Genomic DNA, 22,707 nt, shown 5'->3' with positions numbered 1-22,707 from the left:
AGATATCCGATATCAGTATCGTTATCGGTACATCCCTGTATCTAATCGGTCAACACTGACCAATGACCATATGCTGCACCTATATGCTACTTAGACCTGTATAGTTCTTTCTAACTTCTTATTGGTATGTTGTTATCTCCGCCAGACGTATAAGCCTGTGGGGAGATCATGCGTTTGGTCTGTGTGTGTCTGCGTGTGTGTATCTGTCTGTCCACGGCTAGTCTTGCACACTACTGGACCCATCAGCTTGATATTTCCCATCCTCATTCATGACTGTATGCTTAATGACATCACGTGGTTGCAGTGCAAGTTTGGTCTCAACTGGAGCATCTGCAGATTAATTCCATACCCACTAAAGTTAGACATGATATGAGATGCATTAATCCCTGTTTTTGTTTCTTCACTGCCATCTTGAATGTAAGGGAGCCTGGAGGGACAATTGAGTGAGAATCAACTCTTCTTTGTTTGGGAGGGGAGAGGGAGACACACCTATTAGAGATCTGCACTCTACTGAGTGCACTTTTCTCGTTCAAAGTGTGTCACTCTCTCATCGAGCTGTCTACTAATACTTAATCCTTCAATAAAGAAGTATCCAAAGTCCCTTTATTCTCTGAGCCAATTTACCTCAATTTGATTTATCACAACATGTAATTTAGCAAATAAATAATATGCACGTTGTTCACGATGTTAGGCCAGATGGTGATATATTTGACTAACAGTGTCCTTGTTTCAAGGTGTATGTCCTTTTGTATCTGCCAGTAAATAGTTAACAATCACAATCACAATCAGTGTTATTGGCCTTGTATGCGTATACGCATACAAGGAATTTGACACTGGTTTTCACTGTTTTTCACTGTTTGCTCTCAACTTACATACGCAGAATATACAAATAAAAAAAACTAAATAAAAATATAAAACAAGGACAACAAAGTAGAACAGAGGTAAGCATAAACATTGAACTACTGTGTGTACAATATAAATCTATATCCTGAGGTATATATCAACATAAAGAACAACAACAATGACAATGGAATTGAGGTATTAGCGCAGAATGTTGATAATGGTGCAAAACAAAAGTACCAGAGAGCGCAGTACCATCTTGTTGTTAGTGCTCATTAACAATAACCTCAAATGCATACTTGGTCAATAAAGCTGATTCGTAAGCAAAGCAAGAGTCGCTTCAGTGCTCCGCATAGACGAAATGCACAGTACTGAGTGTGTTTGACCACACAGGATTATATAAAACATGGTTCAGTCAGGAACACTCTTGTCATAGATTGTTTAACCATTTATTGCAACAAATGGAAATACAGTTAAACTTGGCGCTGGTGGCTCTGCTCCCTGGATTTAGCAAGCCAAAACAGGGAGCACCATACATAACCCACCATAAAGGAGGCAAAGGTTTGCCAGCAGTACGGTCTGTAACAGCATTGGTGTAGAAAGGATCAGTGAGGAGGAAGTCATATCTAAATGAACCTCCTTGAAGTTAGAGTGGGCTGTGATTGGTGTGTGGCCGATTAGAACCGATGATATGTACATACTGTTAATGTAGCTGCTTATGAGGGTGAACTACCTACTCCGGTCCAGTAGGTGGCGGTATGCACCTAACTGGTTGCAACCCGCCATTAAACCAAAAGAAGAAGAAGTTTGCCCTTCGAGTTAAGTGCTTCCTGTCAGAGTTATATGGTCGCGAACATGTTTTTATTGAAGCTGTGTACACCACAGAACATTTTATCACGGTAAGACTCGCAGAATACTGCTTGAAAATGTATGTTTGTTAAAATAGAGTTAGTTAGTAGAGTAGGGCTCTTGTTAGTTTACTGTCAAACATTGAAGGAATGAATGGAGGCAGGTCACATATTCAGCCACACTATTGTGAGATAACAAGGTAGCAAACGTGTCACGTGACGGTAAACGGACGCGTATTCCATCAGCTTGTTAACAGTGGTGACCTTATATCTTGTGTGTGTAACGTTACGGGCAGGTGTGTCTGCCCTGTGTTCGCCCGTCCACACGGTGCGGGGCTCCACACGCAGACTCCCCAGCTCAGCTCCAACAGGACGTCCGTGGTGCGCTGCGGCCGCCAGAAGTATGAGAGACTGTACCCGGTGATGCTGGTCCGAGCGGACGGATCCACAGTCAACATCCGGTACAAAGAACCCAAACGCATCCTCATGGTCAGTACCCACCTCCCTCACTCTCTGCTCTGTTTGCTGCACACTTTCTAAACGACACGGGCTTCATTGCTGTTGCTCGTGTTAACATGACTGACCAGACATTTGTATTCATAGAAACATGTACTCACAATGTTAAGACATCCTTTAAAGGGGGGCTCCACATGTCAGTGGTATGTCGGTTTGTACTTGCTACTGTACAGTGTTTCATTATTTATGAGCAGTAATCAAATAATAAAATAGTCCAAATTAAAACTGCAGCTGCCAAAATATCATGTCTGTTTGTCTCTTGAATGGGTTGAGTTCAGTTGTAGTTTTCAAGCCAAAGCTGAGGTAACCCTGATGACATCACTATGACCTCATCAGGGTTGTTTTCTCAAACACACAGAGGACATAATGAAGCGGTTTTCACTTATTGAGTTCTCCTCATGATGAATAAACTGAGATTCATGATATGCATATACATATTTCACTACCGTAGCCCTACTGTGTTAATACTGACAACCAGCAGACCCACAGCGCCCACATCCTAGCCTCCTTGCTCAAGATAAGAAGGTGCAGTGGTCCCATAGCATAAGGGTTCCTGAGTATGTTCATTCATATTTCATGTTGTGTAAGTTTATTCATGTTTCTTTGTTTGTTTTGAAAGATGCCGGTCAATCTCTCCACGCTGTCTGAAGAGGAGCGTCGAGCCAGACAGAAAAAGAGAGAAGTGAAGAAGACGAAAAAGCAGACGACAGTCCAGTATGAAGATGACTTCAAAGTCGACAAATACAGCCACTTCTGGAAGAAGAAATGACTTCTATAGATACGTGAAAGTAAAGGCTGACTGGTGCAGCGTCAGTAAAGATCAGACTTTTTCTTCCATTTGTCCATCTACAGGATGTTTTCATGCCAAAAAAGGCGGTTCCTCCAAAAGGTTACATCGTGGTCACTGAGACCAGACCAGGGTATGGCAGGATGACTGACTATACGCACCATGTGTAGCAGGCACAGCTCTGCTGAGTGCTATGACTGTTACTGTCCTTGGAAGTGTCAATAACCTGCTAACAATGTTGAGTTAATAAAGTGGTTTAAAGATGGGTATCTGTGTGGTCAATTTTGAAAAAAAGCGCACAAAGTTGTTGTTGCGCCAGCTTTTTGGGGGTCAGTGCACAGCTTGAGGAGGTATTTGTTGAATTTGCCAAAAATTCATTGAAAAATCCGATTAGAATTGCTGGCTCCTGTGTACTGTGGGTACATCCCAAGTCTGTTAATTGCATCCCCGTTTCCCTCACTTGGGTCCTTTCCTTGCGTCTTAGTCCCTCCCACCAGGGATGCATGAGGAAACCATGCGCGGATCGAGGAGCGAGGAAATGACAAATAAGAGACTTGGGATGTACCCATAGTAGCCCACTGCTGTGATGATAGTAAAACAGGAAACACACCGTTACAAAATACAAAAAGTATGTTGGTAGCAGAAGTGGGACATCATCGTCATTAGTTTGTGGTTAGAAGCAAAAGCACTCCACTCACTTCACAAACGCTCAGCAGCAGGATTATGTGCACAATCCAAAGTCAGTTAAAATGGTGTTTTTTGCTCCACAAAATAAGAGGAAACTTGTTGATTACGAAAAAGTTATATAAATATGGCATTAGAGTCTCCTTGTTACAGACAGTCATTTAATGGAGTACTTCACGGATAAAACGGTTGAGCAAGGGTTTGTTTTCCCTTCTGTTTTAGCGCCAGTGCCCGGCTTCACCATCCATTCCAGTAGGGGGCGGTAGTGCGCCTTAGACTGTTGTCAGCGGCCGAAAACTTAGTAGGAACACATTTCTCGCGAGAATTGCAGTCTTTCGATCGCGTCCTTCCTAAATCCAAAATGGGGTACTGGGACGTACCAGAGGGCACAGGCTGTGTTGAAAAAACATGGGTCACTACCAAACTAGCCACCGCTTTGGGTAAATATCAGCTTTGATACAACGAGCGCGAGTAATGCCGCCGTAGATGAGGGTGTCGCTTTGAGCCGGCAAAGATAACTGCGTTAACTAGCGTGAATGTTCTAGCTAATGCTAACGCTAACAGGACTGGTATGAAGCGAGCTGTGTTCAGGTTATAGTTCAGCTCTATGATAAATTAAGTTAGCTTTGTTTTATCTGCGTGGAGTTCACTGCGGAGGTCAGTATATGTATTCTGATGAGTTTCTGTCGGGTGAGCTGACCGCACACATTCACACTGTTATTGTGTAGAACAACTTGTATATGTTACTGGTTCGTTAGATAGTTTGACATCGTTAACTATTCGACGTAACGTTACGTTAACTATTTGGCGTAACTGACATCAAGGTGATTGATAGACGCTTCAAAGAACCGCTCAGGTCAGCACATATGGACACTGTTTAATGAAGGTGAGGCGTTCACTGTCTCCTCTCCTAATGCCGAAAGTAGTATAGTGTTTGGAAACACTTCTGATTAAGAGGAAATCTCCCCTTTATGGACAGTAGTCTTTATGGACACTGCATTTTACTCATTATTTCACTGTTACATGATGCACAAGAACATCCACATTTAATGCATCACTTCAAAAGTTGTACAAATGTCATAATAACATGAAGTCAGGAACTTTTAGTGCACACAAGGTTAATGTTTATTTATGGACATAAATCTGAAGTTTGACTCACATCCTCAACTAAAATCCTGTCACTAGTATTTTTTGTAGCATTGTACTTGCCCCGAGTAGACAACCCTTATTGTTAAGACCGGGCAGTGAGACCAAGACCATTGAAAACAGAGAGGTGTTGTAGTCCTGAGGGGCCACTGTAAGTCTTACTAACCACAAGATGTCGCTGTGCTTGAAGTATTTAACCACAAATAGAAAGAAGGCACCAAAGTTTCAGAAATCTTCATTTGCCTAAAACCACCACTAGGGGCACTAATGAACTCATTTACTTCATTAGAGGTGTTTTCACACGGTGTTTGTTATGAGGGTGAAGACTTACATGTGTGAAGTGTACTTTCCAAAAGAGAGGATACAACAACCACGCCCACAATATGCAACAATTGCTCAGATGTGTGAGGGTGTCGAAGTACACACAATGTTAACATCTCTCTCAAGCTCAGTTTTAAAAATTGTTACTGTCAGCACTTTGTCCTTCTAGATGTGATTTGACAACACAAACACCACATGTTGGTCATTGTCATGGATGGACTTTAACCCAGACTATAAACTATATATATATATATAGATGTTACTACACATATATATAACAGCGTGTTATACTCACTACTACGGACAAAGTCTAGTTTGGCTCCGAGCCCAGTGTCAGCTTAAAGTAGAATTCTTTACTCTCGACTTTTTCGTTGATTTTCAGTTTGTTCATGTTTTGTGGGTTTCTCTGTGTGTATTTCCAGGCCTGGTTGGTTCAGCCTATCACATCGTGGCCTTCCAGCCTGACTCTGCATTGGCAGCGCTACAGAGGGCTACCAACACAACGGTTACCATGGGTAAATATTCATGTTGTCATGCAGCATTATGTAAGACCAAACAGTAATACAGTGTTCTGCTTCCAAACACATGATACAGTGAAGAGTTCTCCTTAAAAGTCTCTGTAAGTGTTCTGAGGAATTGAAATATGTTTTTTATTCTTACAGTGCGCTTGATTGCATCGTTTTAACTTTAAGACCGTCTACCATCACTGATGCTCACCTGACACCACCATAGATAGGTTTCCCTCATATTAGGAAATATGATTTTATTTTCAGAAAAGCAAGTTTATAAACTTTTGTTTCTTTGTTAACTATGTGTAGTTTGTAAGTGTTTGAAGAACAATGCTTTATTTGTTGTTGTTTCTGCACGTTGAATTCCAAATGAAATCACTACAGCGACCAAAGCATTCAAGACCTGCAGCGTTATCCTAAAATAAATTCTGAAAGGATGCATTTAACCCTTAATGTTTCATTTCTAATCCAAAGCGCTGAAGCACAGAGTCAGAGCGAAGATGAGTCCCAGTCATGTGACCCAAACACTGGGTCTCCATGTGCTGTTCTTTGGTTCACACATATGGTATGAATCAGTGTGATATGGGTGTCCGTCTGTGTCGTTCCAGCCTCCATGGGAGCAATTTTTGGCATGGCCACTTGTCTCAGTGCTCAGGCCCGTGAAGCCCCAGATGACCCACTGAACTACTTCATCGGGGGCTGTGCCTCTGGGATCTTCCTCGGAGCCAGAAGTAAGTATCAGGTTTCCTGCTTTATTCTCCGAAACGCCATAGGGCCCACAAACAAAATGAACTGTGAAGAAGCAAAAAGACATAAACCAACCTCCACTATGCAGCAAAGAGATTGTAATTAACTATAAACTCATATCTCATTTAAGCCCTGAAGAGAAAAAAAGTCTAGTATTAAATGCAAAATAAAGACACAAAGGTTTGAATATCCTAGAAACAATTTGACTTTGCTGAAAAATGTTCACAAAAGTAGATTTTTACGACTTCTTGTTTCTAAAGCATTTAAAAGTGAATTGGCCTTCTTTGTAACATCCTAGACGTGTAAATAGTGCTTTTATCAGTGAACGATTTGCAACAGTCACGTGATTGCAGGCGCCAAATTACACAAATTCAGAGGTGCACGACGCACCGCCCGTGATTACCTCATTTTCTGGCACTTGCGCTGACTTCACTACAGCGACTGTAATCTAAGCTTAACTCTGATACGTCCCAACCTCGATGGAAGTCCGCTATCATTGAGGATGTAGCTGAAGGTTATGAGTTATGCCTTTACTTATGAAGGTGATAAAAGAATTACACATAAGTTTCAAAGTCTGAACCATGACAGCAAACTCTTAATTGTTCCCACATAGTCAGCAGCAGCAGCAGCGCTGTTTTCTACACGTTAACATGTTCATGCTTGTTGAACAGGTGTATTGGTACATATTTGGCTTTGTGCATGTACAAGCGCACACTTATTGTAGACCCGTCTTCTGTCTAATTCTCTCTGAAATTGCTTTTTTGTTTTTTCCAAAAATGAAAGATAATATTTGGTCATGAGTGAGACAATGGTTAACACTCTGGAGAGGTCTGAGCCTCATGTGATTCACATGAGGCTACCCTACCCTGATGAACAAGAGGGTGTGTCTGTGACCATATTCTAGTTGATGGTATTTAGTTACTTTGTGGAAACATGGAAGGCCCATACAAATCATCAGTTAGTAAATTGAATTGATTATTTTGATTTCAGTCCTTTTTATTACCGTTTTATGGCTGAGAGTGTAAAATATGTAAAGAAGTTTGTCTAACGTGTGTGTGTGTGTGTGTGTGTGTGTGTGTGTGTGTGTGTGTGTGTGTGTGTGTGTGTGTGTGTGTGTGTGTGTGTGTGTGTGTGTGTGTGTGTGTGTGTGTGTGTGTGTGTGTGTGTGTGTGTGTGTGTGTGTGTGTGTGTGTGTGTGTGTGTGTGTGTGTGTCCAGCCCACAGTGCTATCACCGGTACGACGGCGTGTCTGAGTCTGGGCACACTGGCTTTCTTCACTAAAGTCGGTAAGATGGAGGGATGGAAGATAGCTGGACCCCCCAAACTATGAGGAGGAGGATGGCTGTACATTTAACTGTGTGTTGTAAAAAGAGTTCATGTAATAAAGTTCTTGTGAGATAAATGTCTTGAGTCTGTTGCGTCGTAGTTTGGGGACGTCAGAGAAAAGAATGTAGAGAGATCCCTTACAATAATGTGTTGGTGGAGAATCGGTCCTGTATTCAAAGAAGAATGTACATTAAATTATGCATTGTGACATTGGTTATATTCACCATTGAAAGCCATCTTCCACATGGTCTTCATTTTTTTTTTGTAAAAAAGTTAGTAGCAATCTACAGTTGTGGTCAAAAGTTTACATACACTTGTAAAGAACATAATGTCATGGCTCTCTTGAGTTTCCCCGTTCTTTCTACAACTCTGATTTTTCTCTGATAGAGTGATTGGAACAGATACTTCTTTGTCACAAAAAAAATTCATGAAGTTTGGTTCTTTCATGACTTTATTATGGGTTAACAGAAAAAGTGATCAAATCTGCTGGGTCAAAAATATACATACAGCAGTGCTAATATTTGGTTACATGTCCCTTGGCCATTTTCACTTCAATTAGGCGCTTTTGGTAGCCATCCACAAGCTTCTGGCAAGCTTCTCGTTGAATCTTTGACCACTCCTCTTGACAGAATTGGTGCAGTTCAGTTAAATTTGATGGCTTTCTGACATGGACTTGTTTCTTCAGCATTGTCCACATGTTCTCAATGGGATTTAAGTCAGGACTTTGGGAAGGCCATTCTAAAACCCTAATTCTAGCCTGATTTAGCCATTCCATTACCACTTTTGATGTGTGTTTGGGGTCATTGTCCTGTTGGAACACCCAACTGCGCCCAAGACCCAACCTTCGGGCTGATGATTTTAGGTTATCCTGAAGAATTTGAAGGTAATCCTCCTCCTTCATTATCCCATTTACTCTCTGTAAAGCACCAGTTCCATTGGCAGCAAAACAGCCCCACAGCATAATACTACCACCACCGTGCTTGACGGTAGGCATGGTGTTCTTGGGGTTAAAGGCCTCACCTTTTCTCCTCCAAACATATTGCTGGGCATTGTGGCCAAACAGCTCGATTTTTGTTTCGTCTGACCACAGAACTTTCCTCCAGAAGGTCTTATCTTTGTCCATGTGATCAGCAGCAAACTTCAGTCGAGCCTTAAGGTGCCGCTTTTGGAGCCAGGGCTTCCTTCTTGCACGGCAGCCTCTCAGTCCATGGAGATGCAAAACACGCTTGACTGTGGACACTGACACCTGTGTTCCAGCAGCTTCTAATTCTTGGCAGATCTGCTTTTTGGTGGTTCTCGGTTGACTCTTCACCCTCCTGACCAATTTTCTCTCAGCAGCAGGTGATAGCTTGCGTTTTCTTCCTGATCGTGACAGTGACAAAACAGTGCCATGCACTTTATACTTACAAACAATTGTTTGCACTGTTGCTCTTGGGACCTGCAGCTGCTTTGAAATGGCTCTAAGTGACTTTCCTGACTTGTTCAAGTCAATGATTCGCTTTTTCAGATCCATGCTGAGCTCCTTTGACTTTCCCATTGTAGCGTTTGTGGGCGTTTGTATCCAATGAGCCCTATTTAAATGGCCTCAGAGAAGTCACCGGCTGTAGTCACTCATAATCACTCACAAGAAGTTAAGAGGCCATGCTATGAAGCTCATTTCATTGACACAACTTTCTAAGTCACCAAAATTGCTAATTCATGTTGCTGTATGTATATTTTTGACCCAGCAGATTTTGTCACTTTTTCTGTTAACCCATAATAAAGTCATGAAAGAACCAAACTTCATGAATGTTTTTTGTGACAAAGAAGTATCTGTTCCAATCACTCTATCAGAGAAAAATCAGAGTTGTAGAAATAACTGGAAACTCAAGAGAGCCATGACATTATGTTCTTTACAAGTGTATGTAAACTTTTGACCACAACTGTATATACTAAGAAAATCAATTAAATGAATAATGTGAATTAATGTGAAATGCATCCATGTGTTTCCCCTTTAAATATTCCTCTTAGCACCCACACATTTATTAAAAACAGTTTATTTGTATTTCTATTATGAACAGCCAGTGATGTTTTTTTTTTATTATTTATTGATTGGTGATCATGAATGGTCTTTAGCAATTTATTGGTCAATCTTTGTTTTCATTCACAAGGTAAAGTTGGCCACAATGAGTAGGACATACTAAACAGCACTATGGTCATCTGAGGAAGAACACGGCCGGGTTCTAGCATGTACGTTGTGTCCTGCATGAGTTATGGGGCGGATCAGAAGTATTCCACAGTGGAGGGAAAGAAAAGATATCCAACGTGTGACTTCCAGAGAGACATCTAGGATGGAGATGGCGCAGTAACGGTCTAGCTCCAGAGGGTGGCAGCAGTGCACCGTAAGGGATGCGGTCTGCCGTAAATCATCAACGAAGAAGAAAAAAGCGGAAGCCCGACTGGAAAGAGGAAGAAAACAAACTCAGACGCGTCTCGTGATCTTCTGGTGAGTAAGCAGCCAATTCAGCTGGCGTAAGTCTCTTTATGTTTACTGGTCCAGATAAATGTACGGCGTCAAACATTGAGCTCGGTTAGTCCACATTTTACTGTCATATGTCTTAGGTTAGACTAACAATGATTCAATTCAATTTATTTTGTATAGCCCAAAATCACAAATTCTCCTCAGAGGGCTTTATAGTCTGTACACATATGACATCCTCTGTCCCGGGACCCTCACATCAGAACGGGAAGACTGATGTTTTCATCAGGGCAAGTGTTTAGACAGCAGCTGTTCACGATAGGTCACATCTGGACTGTGCTTCCTCCATTGGAGTTATTTGTTTTACTTTTGTAAAAAAAAAAGAAAAAGAAAACGCTTTGTATGATGATGCTTTCTACATCAGGACAGAGAGGAGACTTATTACTTTTAATTTACTTGTTTTCTTTTATCTGTTGTCTCTCCACTCTGGATCTGTCTTATTTTACTGCGGTCAAGTCAGCAGACGTTGGAATTGTATTGCGCCTACATGCGGGAAAGATTAACGTGAGACAACATCCGGTTTCCAAAATAAGATGTCAACTAAGCGTATATACAAATTGCATATGTGGAAATAAGATTAAATTAATTATATAAATAAGTATAATACATGTTACCTGCATCTCGTGAGTTAAAGAGAAAATACAACTAAATTGCTGGGAAGATAATTAAAATGAATAATATCTGACTGACATATTTTCTCGGTACAAATGTATGCCTTTTACATTGAAATATGTCTTAATGGTTTTCTCTAGGGGATGAGTCAACGATGTCCTGAACACCTATACATCAGTCATTGTTTGGAATTATTGAGAAAATACTTTTTGTAGCACCTCAAATATTCGGTTATTAGCTATTTTCTTGGTACAAATGTATGACTTTTACTTTGAAATATATCTTAATTGGTAGAGTAAAAATGGTTTTTATTATGGGGTGAGTCAGATATGTGTTGAACACATGCACACATTGTTTGCAATTATTGAGAAAAATACTTTTTATAGCACTTAAAATATTCAGAAATTACCTGTTTGTCTGTAGAAATGTAGGACATTTACTTTAGAATATCTCTTAATTGCTACAGTAAAAATGATTTTCACTATGGTAGGTGTCAGAGATGTCCTGAACATAAATGTGTTAGTCATTTTCTGGAATTATTAAGAAATCTAATTTTATAGCACCTCAAATTTTGTGATAATAGCCTTTTTGTCCTGAATATATATGCATTAGTCATTTGTGTGGAATTATTGAGAAAAATATTTTTATAGTCTGTCTTATTCATTTTAATATCTTTCCAGCAACCCCCAAATCAAAGAATAATGACACTTCACGCACAATTTAGTTGTATTTTCCTTTTAACTCACCAGATGCAGGTAACTTGTTTTGTATGTATTGTGAATACAATTCATTTAATCTTATTTCCATATATGCAATATGTATATACACTTTGTTGGCATCCTATTTTGAAAACCGGATGTTGTCGCACGTCTGAAAACCGGATGTTGTCTCAAGTTAATCTTTCCGCTAACTTTACAAAAGTCTGGTTGAAGGTATGGAGGACATAATGATTATAATCATTATAATAAATACATAATAAATCACTCAATAAATAAAATGATAAAGAAAGAAATGAAGAAATAATAGCCTCAACTATCAAATAAGTGTGCAGGTTGATTTGAAAATAAATAGATATGCACAAAAATATAAAATGTATTTATTTTATTGACAAATGACTTCTTTTTGTATTATATTACTTTCATATCAAATTCTCTATCTCTCCTTTTCTTTTTAGTCTCCCATAGTTTTGTAGGAACGTTGCGATGTAAATATGTAATATATATATCATGTAAACATGTGAGCAAATTTGTGAAACTTGTGGGACTGAGAGCAGTTTGATTCTGTACATTTAACCCAAATAAAATGATTTCAAGTTAATGATCTCAAAAAGTAATGGACCCAGTGATTGTCCCATCCTAGTCTGCCAGCCCTGTGTTTCTACCGTTCTGAATGTCATAATGTTGTAACATTTTGATATGTTAATATTAATGACTGTAATGAGCCGATGCGTTGTGCCTTGTGTCCTTCAGGTTTGCAGCGTGTATCATTTTGCAGAGATGGCCGGTCTGGCCCTGGCAAAGAGACGGCTACCTGCTCAGCTGCTGCTCCTGTGGATGCTGACCGCCTTCTCTGGTGAATGACTGTTCCGGCCGTTTTGGCAGTTTATTTCAATGAGGCCACTGGCTGTAGACAGGAAACCTGTCACCCATGGATAAAAATGTAGAGGAAAATGTAGTAACCTCATAAGGGTAGAATAGTAAATGAATATGTTTATGATGATGTTAATCCTATGTTTCGTTTGTGTCAGTGAGCATCTTGGATTGTTTTTTTCTGTCTGTCTTCCAGAGTCCAGAGTGTATCTGTTGGCTCCACATACTGTCACACTTGAGGAAAACTCTCAGGCCAACATCAGCATAGCTCCCAGGTAACCACAGAAACAAATAGCAATTAGCAAATATGTAGCATTAGCTTCTCTCACGCTGGCTGACACCATTGTAAGTAGGTTATGAATGTTTGATTGTCTGTGTCTGTCTGTCTTTTTTAAAGGGAATCAAGCTTTTTACAGTTCACTAAAAGCCTTCACTGTGAATCCATGAGCATTTTCAGCACAATATGTACAATAATACGTTGGTTAGATTTAGGACTTCTTAATAATTTATTTGCACCCACCGTTTGAGGTTTTGCAGTATTTGATCAGCTACGAAATGGTGTTGAAGTAGATCTGCACCTGGCTGCCAATTGATACCGCCTTGTTGTCAGCTGATCAGCCATGGTCAGTCTCATATTTCCAATCATTGCATGTTACGTGTTTCGCCACCGCATAAAAGCTTAAAGTCGGGACACAGCTGCACAGACACTATCGTCACCGTCTCGTCGGTGTGCAAGTCCTTAGGTTCCATGATTTCTTTTTTTTTTTAATCAATAAAAATACAATGATTTGATAGATGACAATAACAAAGTGACGGTTTACACTGACTTAAGGAGGGTGGTGAAAAAGGTTAGTCTGGAGCTTTGTTGTCAATTATAGTTCTTAGAAAGAAAATCATAATCAGCATTAATCGTAATCTGCAGATCAGACTTCTGAATAAATCGGAAATTGGCAGAGAAAAAAATGAGTTTGTAGATTTTTACTCTTTAAAACCATAGTTTCAACCACTATCCTACTACAGACTGTGGCTGTGGTCTGTTAGTGAATAAGTAAGCGGCAGCTTTAGGTGTGTTACAGCTCATCACTCCCACTTCACACAGTAGTACAGTGCTGAAGCTGCTGATGTACTGCTTTTGCCTCATGGCAAAGGCAAACAAACCTGAAGCAAATATGCTTAACAAGTGAAATAAAGAAGTAAATCCAGATCCTGATACTGTAGCACATGTGTGCTCCTATACTTAGTAAAAGCAGCTGTCAGGATCAGTGTTGTTCTGACTGGACTTTTGTGTCTTCCTCTAGTTCCCCTCTCAACCAGTCGGCTGTGATTCAGTTAAATGTGACCTTCAGCTCCAAGTTGAACTACTCGTCTATAATCACCATTCCTGAGCAGGTAACGCATGACACCAAACACAACAAGTTGTGCTGCATGTTGCAGGACTGAAACACACTCCAGACTACTCAGCCAGTCTGGGTGTAAGTTGTTTAGTCGATCCAAAATCCTTTAAAGAGTAACTGCACCAGGTCCATAGTCTGTTCGTGCCTATTTATTTATTTTATATACTTCTAAATATTTATTTATTTTATTTTCACTTGTGCAGCTGCAACATTCACATTTCTAGAGATCAATAAAGTTGTATTGTCTGTTTTTGGTGACCCCACTTTACCTTTCCTCTAGCACCATCAGGCTGAAATATCATGTTGTACATGTTCATATACCGAGCGTATGAATCCCATGAAATGCTAATTTTAAAATGACATGCCTCAGAAATATGAGACACACTAGTGAAACAGTATTACTTCAAATTCTTCTGAGTAGAAATAAATCAATAATGATTTCACCCTGACAATAATTATGAGGAGCTTATTTCTGTGTGCCATAGAACTCCACTTTTGTCCAAAAAAGATATTCAGATGCCTCAAATACAAAGAACAGGGCCCAGATCAGTGAAATGATGTAAAACTCAACATGTTGTATGCTGACCTGCAAAATGAATCGCGTGGATCAGCCGAAGCATCGGCAGATGAGGATCAGATTTATTTGTGTTCATGTGCTCATTACTTAAGCTAGATCATACACAGGACTAAAACCTCTTGTTGTTTTTTTGTTTAGGTGTTGCTGCCAGTGGAGGCAGCCTCTGTCAGTTTCAATGTGACGGCCCATGCCGTCGGTCAGGTGACCACATACCTGCTTAGCAACAACACAGACCTCAACAGGTGGGTGCCTGCACAGATGCAGCATGCAGTGACATAATGGCCTCTCCCTTTCTTTCATCAATTCTTACACAGGTCTGTGTTTGGGTTTTAACCTTCCACGACCTCGCATACTTTCAGTTCAAGTCCGACCTGAACCATGGAGACAGTTTTATAAATATATATATACTGTATATGTGTGTGTGTGTGTGTGTGTGTGTGTGTGTGTGTGTGTGTGTGTGCGTGTGTGTGTGTGTGTATGTAATGTATCTTTTCAGTGCGGTAACAGATATTTGTGAGACGATATGCGTCATTTCATGCCGAATGTTCAGCACAGCCCAGAACTGTCACGTCATGCTATTAAATAGACATTGCAAAACATTTGTCCTTATTTTGAGAGGTGAGAGTTTGTTCTAGGCAAATGCTGTCAGTGACTTGAACACCAGTGAAAAATCAATGAGACAATAGTCAAATGTTGGTATAAAAGTAGGTACTTGATTATAGCAGGAAACATTGAACTAGATTCTGTGTATGGTACGTGTGCAAACGACCCCATTATTAGAATGTTTTGTCACTTTAAATCTTATTCTAAATCTCAACCTTTTCACCAGTTCCAGTGGGTTGATGGGAACACAGCCCAAACAGTATTCATGACATTACACAGACTACAGGTCTGCGTGTTAAGATTATCAACCTGTCTCGATTCAAGCCCGGGGGAGTTTTGAGAAATTACAGCCTGAACCCGGTGGGTTGCGTCAGTCCCAGTCGGGTTTAGGCAGAGAATCAAAAACTCTGCAATCGGTCCGCCGTTCAATCAGTTCAGCATGACAATAAGAATGATGTAAAATAAGCTAGAGGCTATCTCGAAACACCTGGATATACTGTGAGTCATGGTGTATCACCAGTACGGTTTGTATACTGTGTGCTGAAACTGCTGTAGAGTATGATGGTGCTTCACCTCACCACTGTCACATGTCTTTGTGTGAGTAAGCCTGACTTTCTCTCCTCTAGTTTGAACTTCAGGATCCACTTCATGGTCGTTCATAGCAGCGTCCTGTCGGTGATCAGCCAGCTGATTGGCTGGATTTATTTTCTGGCCTGGTCGGTGTCCTTCTATCCACAAGCCTGGGAAAACTTCAGGAGGAAGAGGTAGATTCTCTTCATTCATGTCTGCGTTCAGAACTCTAGTTGTCCATATTTAAACAGTCTCTGTGTTTGGTTGAATTTTTATATTCTTGCCCTGCTGTTAGTTAGTAATTGGCTTTTTTGATAACCTAGTAGTAGTATTAGTATTAAAGGTGAAACATTTCTTTGCACATTTTACACATTACACTTTTTAATCCTACAGTCTCCGATAGATGCCCAGCAGCTTGACCCGGCTGTATGTCTGCATTATGTCTGCTTAGGTTAAACAAAGCATTATTACATCGTTATTTCCTGTAAATGTAATCATTACAAACATACCAGAATGATTTATTTAAAGTTTTTTGCTTTTATTAGACAGACAGATAGCTGACAGGAATTGGGGAAGTGAGATGGGTATAACATGCAACAAGTCCAATAAACTGACAATTAAAAGCAACATGTGTGGTTTCAGTGTTGTAGGTCTCAACTTTGACTACCTGGCTCTCAACCTGACTGGCTTCATCGCCTACAGTGTCTTCAATATAGGACTGTTCTGGGTGCCTTACATAAAGGTAACTTCATGCTTTGTAAGAGGCACTGCACTGTTTGTACACACAAAGTCTACCAGTCATGTTCAGTACTGCAGGGTCTGGAGAAACCTTCCACAAGTGACATGCCAACTTTACAACGGTGTGCAGCCAGAACGGCAGCTGTACTTCTATGAGCCTGACATTACAATCCACAGGAAATGATCATGAATTAATGAACTTTAGATTTATTCAAGTTCCAGGCTAGTGAAGTGGAGGAGTGTTGTTGTGAAACATTTAGAGGAAGTGTTCAGCACAGCAGGATGACTCTTAAACAGGAAATGACATTAGTGAAATTAGAAATACATTTTGCCATTTGGCACCTGCTCTTGTTGTCTGACTTAATCATTATGGTAAATAATAAAGTCATATGTATGGATAGGACGATATAGGATTTTACAGCTCGCGATAAAAAAAAACTGTTGTGGTGAATTTACAATATATAAGAATACAATAGTTTTTATTGATCTTTGATTTATGCAGTGGACCTTATGACTTATGATTACCTTATTTGAGAAGGTTAGTTTTTCACTAAAAAGTATGTTTACAAAAAAAAGCCGGTCCTATCTGTGATGCAATCAAAAAACAGTTTCTTAACTAAATGTAAGGTGAAGTAACTCCAGTAGGTTTTAGTGCCATTTGAAGAGTTTTAAGCATATTTTGATGATCATTGGGATAATATCATTGTGTATCATAATTATTTTGGCCAGGATAACGGTGAGATGAACTTTTCATATTGTCCCATGCCTTGATACATTCATGATTTCCTAATCATGCACAATTTCACAATTATATCTGATAAATGTTGCTCTTATTTCACGGTTCAAGGTTTGAATCCCAGGTCAGTTCACAGTGGATGTTGCCAGCACAGTGTTTGTCATGTTTACATCTTGAATGAAGCATTTACAGTATAAAGTGTCCCTGCAGGAGGAGTTTCTGAAGACCAACCCAAATGGAATCAACCCAGTCAGCGCTAACGATGTCTTCTTCAGTCTCCATGCTCTCCTGCTCTGTTTGGTCTACATCAGCCAGGCTGCTGTGTTTGAGGTGTGCGTCTGTAATGCAGATAAGCTGTGATGTGACAGGATGCACAAACTTTGTATGATCATGAAGCTCAGGGCCGGTTCTGACCAGTTTGGGGCTCTAGGTAAGATTTAATCTGGTGCTTCTTGCATCACAGCCAGTTCACCAACCATTGTGTTCATACACTCTCACAGAAACTGCTTGGCTTTATGTTATTGTCTTTAAGCTATACAGAGCACATTTAAAAGAGAAACTGTATTTCTCAAAATGATACCTGAATAGTCCAACTTTCCCATATGAATTTAATGTTGGAATAACTGACGTTAACTCTTGCTAGTTATTAAATTAGCCAACTTTACTACTGTCCAATGTAAGCTAACACTAGTCTGCTCCAATGGTAACCACTTTGCAGCACTCTTAACTGAAAAAGTGTATTTCTCAAAATGATGTGTTAACTTAGTCCCCTGAATATACTGCTGAGAGGTTCTGCAGGAAATGGGGCCTAAATATAGCTATGTTGTTGTGAGTTTCTAAATTTCCCCAAAATATGAGTAGAGGTGCTATGAATTAATAAGTGAATGGAAACAGCAAACATCAGTGAAATGCCTGTCATCTAATCCCAGAGGTTTTATAGGGACTCTGGTGTTGTCCACAGGGACCGCCAAAATCAACACAAGATGAAAGTTCCTCACAGTAGCTTTAAGTATTTGATTCCGTCATGTGTGTGTTTGTGTTTGGATGTGTCCGACAGGTTAATCCTCTGTGTCCTCTCTCTTCCAGAGGGGGGGTCAAAAGGTCTCCTGTACAGCCATGTTCTTGTTGGTGATTGGCTGGACTTTTGCCTTGGTCAGCTTGTTTCTGGCTGTAGCCAAACAGATCACCTGGTTGGATTACCTCTACTATTTCTCCTACATTAAGCTAGCAGTCACCCTGGTCAAATATGTGCCACAGGTAAGTTATACACACACACACACACACACACACACATATACACACAGAATGGAAACACCTGGACAGTGTATTACAGTAGCCATGCAGCTAGAATGACTCTCGTGAAAATATTCGGTTTATGTTAGCTGAGACTGTAAAAACAATGCAATACAGGAGAGTGTGATTCCACAAAATGTGGCTCAGTATTAAGTTGATTTGTTCATTGGATGAATAATCCCTAACAGGTTGTTACAGTGTTGGTATTGTTCTGTCTGTTTTTCCAGGCGTACATGAACTACAGGAAACAGAGCACTGAAGGGTGGAGTATAGGCAACGTGTTGCTGGACTTCACAGGTGGCATCCTCAGTATTCTACAGATGATCTTACAGTCTTACAACAATGGTAACTATGTTATGCTCGATCCTGTCCTTCATCTGGTGTTGGAATAAATTGTGATAACATGATATACAAATAGTAAACTGTATATCTGACTGACAGCATGTTGTTTGTACTAACTGTGATGTGTCTCTCCTCAGACGAATGGAGGCTGGTATTCGGCGATCCTACAAAGTTCGGCCTGGGTCTGTTCTCTGTGGTGTTTGACATCCTCTTCATGATTCAGCACTACTGTCTCTACAGGCGGCCGCCACAGTACGAAGCGGTTGCAGAGCAACAAGATGACTGACGCTGACTGTTGATAGACTATAGTCTGTAAAGACCGATTTCTATCAGTCAACAACAACGAGCACCCAATAAATGATTCAATCTGCTCAAGAGGAGTCCTGGTGGGTGTCAACTTTGACTTCCATCATGGTATGATGCAGAGTTCTCTGATGCAGATTTTACACATGTAGCTGCTTTGAGCTCAGTGTGCCACCATCTTAAATATCTCAGGATCAGCACTTTTGTTTTTTACCACTGTATGAAAATATTAGATAGGTGTAAGAAAAACGGATGTAATGACGACTGTGTAAACACTTTTTATTAAATGCGATGTCACAACTGAAATCAAGGGGCCTTTCTCATTTCCCTGTTTGTACAATCTTGATTTTACTCTTTTACTCGTCTCTTAGTCCCGCCCACCTGAGAGGATGAAGCGAGGAGAGGAGAGGGGAGTCGAGGCGACATTTAACAAAATGAGGCATCCTTGCCTTGGAGCTGTCATCTCTTTGGCCATGTCAAGATGACCATGCCCTGATGCTTAAGGGGATTCCCAGTGTACAGTTGCTTGGTATATATTGTCTGAGGGGGTCAGTGGCCATATAATGTAACCAGACATTCATCCACAGTCCAATAAGAGCCTGGTTTGTAAGGAAAGGGTAATCGTGGTACCCACTTGTCCCATATTGCTGCCAGTTTGTCGGTAAGACCTGGAACCCTTTTTGTCACAATAGCAGCACTAAGTCTACCCTGTCGTTCAAGCTTGGAGAGGGACCGTAATCATTTTCCATTTTTGGAAGCTAACATGTCTGCTGGTGGGTTAGGGACAACAAGAGGTTCAACTCCAAGGGTCTCACTTTTATCAGAGGAGGATCCTCCTCAACATTGTCTTTATTCTCCCCTGTTTCATTTTCAAAGGGCTGTGGCAAAACTTCACTGACAAAACCTTTTCTGAGAGGTAATTTTCAACTGAGTGATAGTTTAAAGGGTCAGCACAAAGAGCAGAAATGGTTTAGAACGCTACTGTGAAAGCTTTTATATGTTTGCACCTCCCATAAGTTGTGTGAACTTTTGATGACCTCACAGTGTGGAAAACAAGTTCTCGTAGGAATTATGTTTTCTCTCCCCCATGTCAAATGACCTATCAGGGGTTCCCAAAACAACCTAAACAAATGTGTGTCAAATGTTCATGTTTCTTCTATGTTATATACAGCTAAAAGAGCCTGGAGTCAAATTGACCCCAAGGAAAACCGATGCATACAAAATGCGTACAGGACATTGAAAATATGTGATTTTGGTCATATTATATTTACAACTTATAAATATATGTTGTTCCCAATAAATTAGGAAAAGTTATTAAATACAATGCAAAAATAATTATGTCAAGAGTTTATTTAGAGATTGACTCCAAGGATAACAGAGGTGGAATATTGAGTACAGTGGTCATCTAACACCAGTCTTTGTTCTGCAGCCAGCCAATAACACCAGGCCCTCTCCAGCCAGTAACACAGGGCCCTCTGCTCCAGTCAACCTACCAATAACACCAGGCTGTCTCCTTCAGCCAGTAACACAGGGCCCTCTGCTCCAGTCAACCTACCAATAACACCAGGCCCTCTCCAGCCAGTAACACAGGGCCCTCTGCTCCAGTCAACCTACCAATAACACCAGGCTGTCTCCTTCAGCCAGTAACACAGGTTCCTCTGCTCCAGTCAACCTACCAATAACACCAGGCTGTCTCCTTCAGCCAGTAACACAGGTTCCTCTGCTCCAGTCAACCTACCAATAACACCAGGCTGTCTCCTTCAGCCAGTAACACAGGTTCCTCTGCTCCAGTCAACCTACCAATAACTCCAGGCTGTCTCCTCCATCTACGCAGATGATACCCAGTTGTACATCCCAATTAAGCCTGGCTCCAGCACTCTTTCGTGTATCATGCCGATTTTCTGGAACTAAATGACTCCAAATGTGAAGTAGTTATAATTACCCCTGCTGGCCCCAGCACCAGCATTAATGCGCCCGGACTTGAGGAGAGATCATCATCAGCATTAATGATTTCTTCTCAAGTCTGAGCGCCTTATCTAATAATGGTCGGCATGAAGCCCGCAACCTAGTATGTTTGACTCTGAATTGACTTCTGATGCTCAGGTGGCCAAAGTTGTGCAGATCTGATTTGCTCAATTGAGACAGCATAGCAAAATTAAGTCCCTCCTTTCACCTACAGACCAAGAGAGAGTCATTCATCGATCACCTGAGCCAGGGATCGAACCACCGAGCCTCTGATTGAAAGAAGGCCCTGCTCTCCACTTATCCACAGTCACCGTACAGAATGCTGCTGCCAGGCTTTTAGCTCGTACTAAGTGATCACATCACACCAATCCTGACTAGCCTAACTAGTACCTTAAGCTGCCATACAAATGTAGTGGAGTTAAAAGTACAATGTTTCCCTCTGAGATGTAGTGCAGTAGAAAAACAAAGTTGAATAAAAATGGAAATTCTCAAGTAAAGTACCTTGAATTTGTACATAAGTACAGTACTTAAGCAAATGTACTAGTTATATTCCACCACTGATTATAGTATTTACTCCTACCACTCGCATCTTATCAAATCCATACAATTTACTGCTTTTTATAAAGAGGTGGAATAATATTGAGCAGGAATGAGTTCAGTCTATTGGTCCGGCCCTCCACAACAGTCCCTGTTTCTCATGTGGCCCCTTGGGAAAAAATAATTGCTCACCCCTGCTCTAGAGCCTGACCGCTGCCTGAGATCTTCGGACAGGGCCTTACTAACAGTTCCAAATTCACGACTGGTGACTAAAGGTGACTGGACCTTTGCTGTTCGAGCCCCTGAGTTGTGGAACTCCCTTCCTGAGAATCCAAGGCAGGTAAATTCAGTATCCTCTTTTAAATCTCTTTTGAAGACTCACTTTTACCAGGTGGCTTATCTTTTTACAGCTAACGGATTCTTTTTATATTTTACCTGATTGTGTTTCTTATTTGCTTTCATGTTTATTGTGAAGAACTTTGTAACTTTGTTTTGGAAAGGTGCTATATAAAGTTATTATTATGATTATTAACCTTACTACCATCAACTGGACACAGTTATATTTGTGTCATGTCATTTGCTATGGCACATGCATCCGTTTGCAAACACACACACACACACACAGTAACACTAACAAGTCTAAGTTATACTAGGTTATTCTCCGCAAACAAATGCGAAGCTGGCAACCTTTAGCTAAGTTAGTTAACATTAATAAAAGCTAATTTTAAAAGCTTAACTTTTAAATTAACATGTCTAGTAGCCGATAGCCCAAACAACATATATTTACACTATATTAATCTTGTAGGGATCCAGTGAGTTAGCTGCTGAAAGTCTGTGCCGTTGTTAAAGCCAAGTAAAACGATGTTTGGGGCACACTGTCAGCTGTCACTCAAAAACACAGTTTGTCAGAGGAGAGCCACTAGGTTCCACAGGAGTGTCAGAGGATCGCCACATTAGTTCGACAAGTTGTCACAGGAGAAACAAATTAGAAATATCTAAGTTTATAAAATATGTACAGTTAATGCCAACTCCGTTTACAGTTCTGTTAGTTTCCTGCCTTATTAACGTTGAGTGTTCTGCCTGCGATGTTCTCCCAACCGAAGCACAGGCCACCAGCCAGTCTGTTCCCAGAGGGGGAGAGGGACGTTCCCACCTGTCCTTTATTGTTTTTCACCCAGAAATGGAATGTTGAGTTTACTCCTATCC

At 40.6% G+C, this 22,707-nt stretch overlaps 3 protein-coding genes across 5 annotated transcripts; all 3 read left to right on the top strand.

Moving 5' to 3' along the window:
• Positions 1-1,658: 1,658 nt before the first annotated feature.
• On the top strand, positions 1,659-3,256 carry mrpl55 (mitochondrial ribosomal protein L55). The gene is made up of 3 exons (XM_068707165.1): positions 1,659-1,739; positions 1,985-2,177; positions 2,824-3,256. Exons 1-3 carry the CDS (start codon positions 1,684-1,686, stop codon positions 2,971-2,973), a joined length of 399 nt encoding a protein of 132 aa, XP_068563266.1. The 5' UTR covers positions 1,659-1,683; the 3' UTR covers positions 2,974-3,256.
• A 747-nt stretch (positions 3,257-4,003) lies between these two features.
• Positions 4,004-7,800, top strand: ndufa11 (NADH:ubiquinone oxidoreductase subunit A11). The gene is made up of 4 exons (XM_068707770.1): positions 4,004-4,115; positions 5,565-5,657; positions 6,260-6,382; positions 7,616-7,800. The coding sequence occupies exons 1-4, from the start codon at positions 4,037-4,039 to the stop codon at positions 7,726-7,728; spliced, it is 408 nt and encodes a 135-aa protein (XP_068563871.1). The 5' UTR covers positions 4,004-4,036; the 3' UTR covers positions 7,729-7,800.
• A 2,363-nt stretch (positions 7,801-10,163) lies between these two features.
• Positions 10,164-19,305, top strand: ctns (cystinosin, lysosomal cystine transporter). 3 transcript variants are annotated; one of them, XM_068707766.1, is made up of 11 exons: positions 10,164-10,209; positions 12,324-12,426; positions 12,640-12,718; positions 13,742-13,832; positions 14,553-14,656; positions 15,644-15,781; positions 16,230-16,329; positions 17,272-17,391; positions 18,148-18,318; positions 18,582-18,699; positions 18,834-19,305. In XM_068707766.1, exons 2-11 carry the CDS (start codon positions 12,351-12,353, stop codon positions 18,980-18,982), a joined length of 1,146 nt encoding a protein of 381 aa, XP_068563867.1. In that variant the 5' UTR covers positions 10,164-10,209; positions 12,324-12,350; the 3' UTR covers positions 18,983-19,305. The 3 variants fall into 3 exon arrangements, with proteins under 3 accessions (XP_068563867.1, XP_068563870.1, XP_068563868.1); XM_068707769.1 differs by having other exon boundaries at positions 10,197-10,235; XM_068707767.1 differs by lacking the exon at positions 10,164-10,209 and adding an exon at positions 10,242-10,293.
• Positions 19,306-22,707: the final 3,402 nt, after the last annotated feature.

Source organism: Cebidichthys violaceus, unplaced genomic scaffold (assembly GCF_023349555.1).
Source record: "Cebidichthys violaceus isolate CVI_PGR_0920_01 unplaced genomic scaffold, fCebVio1.0.p SCAF_13, whole genome shotgun sequence".
Taxonomy (NCBI): domain Eukaryota; kingdom Metazoa; phylum Chordata; class Actinopteri; order Perciformes; family Stichaeidae; genus Cebidichthys; species Cebidichthys violaceus.
The sequence above is the reverse complement of the archived record's forward strand: the minus strand, read 5'-3'. Positions and strand labels throughout refer to the sequence as shown.

What these genes read in the sequence shown, in the direction of transcription:
- mrpl55 (XM_068707165.1), top strand. Translation starts at nt 1,684, where the DNA reads ATGGTCGCGAACATGTTTTTATTGAAGCTGTGTACACCACAGAACATT. An exon ending in CCACAGAACATTTTATCACG is followed by an intron (nt 1,740 to 1,984) that starts GTAAGACTCGCA and finishes CGTTACGGGCAG; the next exon opens with GTGTGTCTGCCCTGTGTTCG. An exon ending in AACCCAAACGCATCCTCATG is followed by an intron (nt 2,178 to 2,823) that starts GTCAGTACCCAC and finishes TTGTTTTGAAAG; the next exon opens with ATGCCGGTCAATCTCTCCAC.
- ndufa11 (XM_068707770.1), top strand. Translation starts at nt 4,037, where the DNA reads ATGGGGTACTGGGACGTACCAGAGGGCACAGGCTGTGTTGAAAAAACA. An exon ending in CAAACTAGCCACCGCTTTGG is followed by an intron (nt 4,116 to 5,564) that starts GTAAATATCAGC and finishes GTGTATTTCCAG; the next exon opens with GCCTGGTTGGTTCAGCCTAT. An exon ending in CAACACAACGGTTACCATGG is followed by an intron (nt 5,658 to 6,259) that starts GTAAATATTCAT and finishes GTGTCGTTCCAG; the next exon opens with CCTCCATGGGAGCAATTTTT.
- ctns (XM_068707766.1), top strand. Translation starts at nt 12,351, where the DNA reads ATGGCCGGTCTGGCCCTGGCAAAGAGACGGCTACCTGCTCAGCTGCTG. An exon ending in TCTGGGTGCCTTACATAAAG is followed by an intron (nt 16,330 to 17,271) that starts GTAACTTCATGC and finishes GTGTCCCTGCAG; the next exon opens with GAGGAGTTTCTGAAGACCAA. An exon ending in GCCAGGCTGCTGTGTTTGAG is followed by an intron (nt 17,392 to 18,147) that starts GTGTGCGTCTGT and finishes TCTCTCTTCCAG; the next exon opens with AGGGGGGGTCAAAAGGTCTC.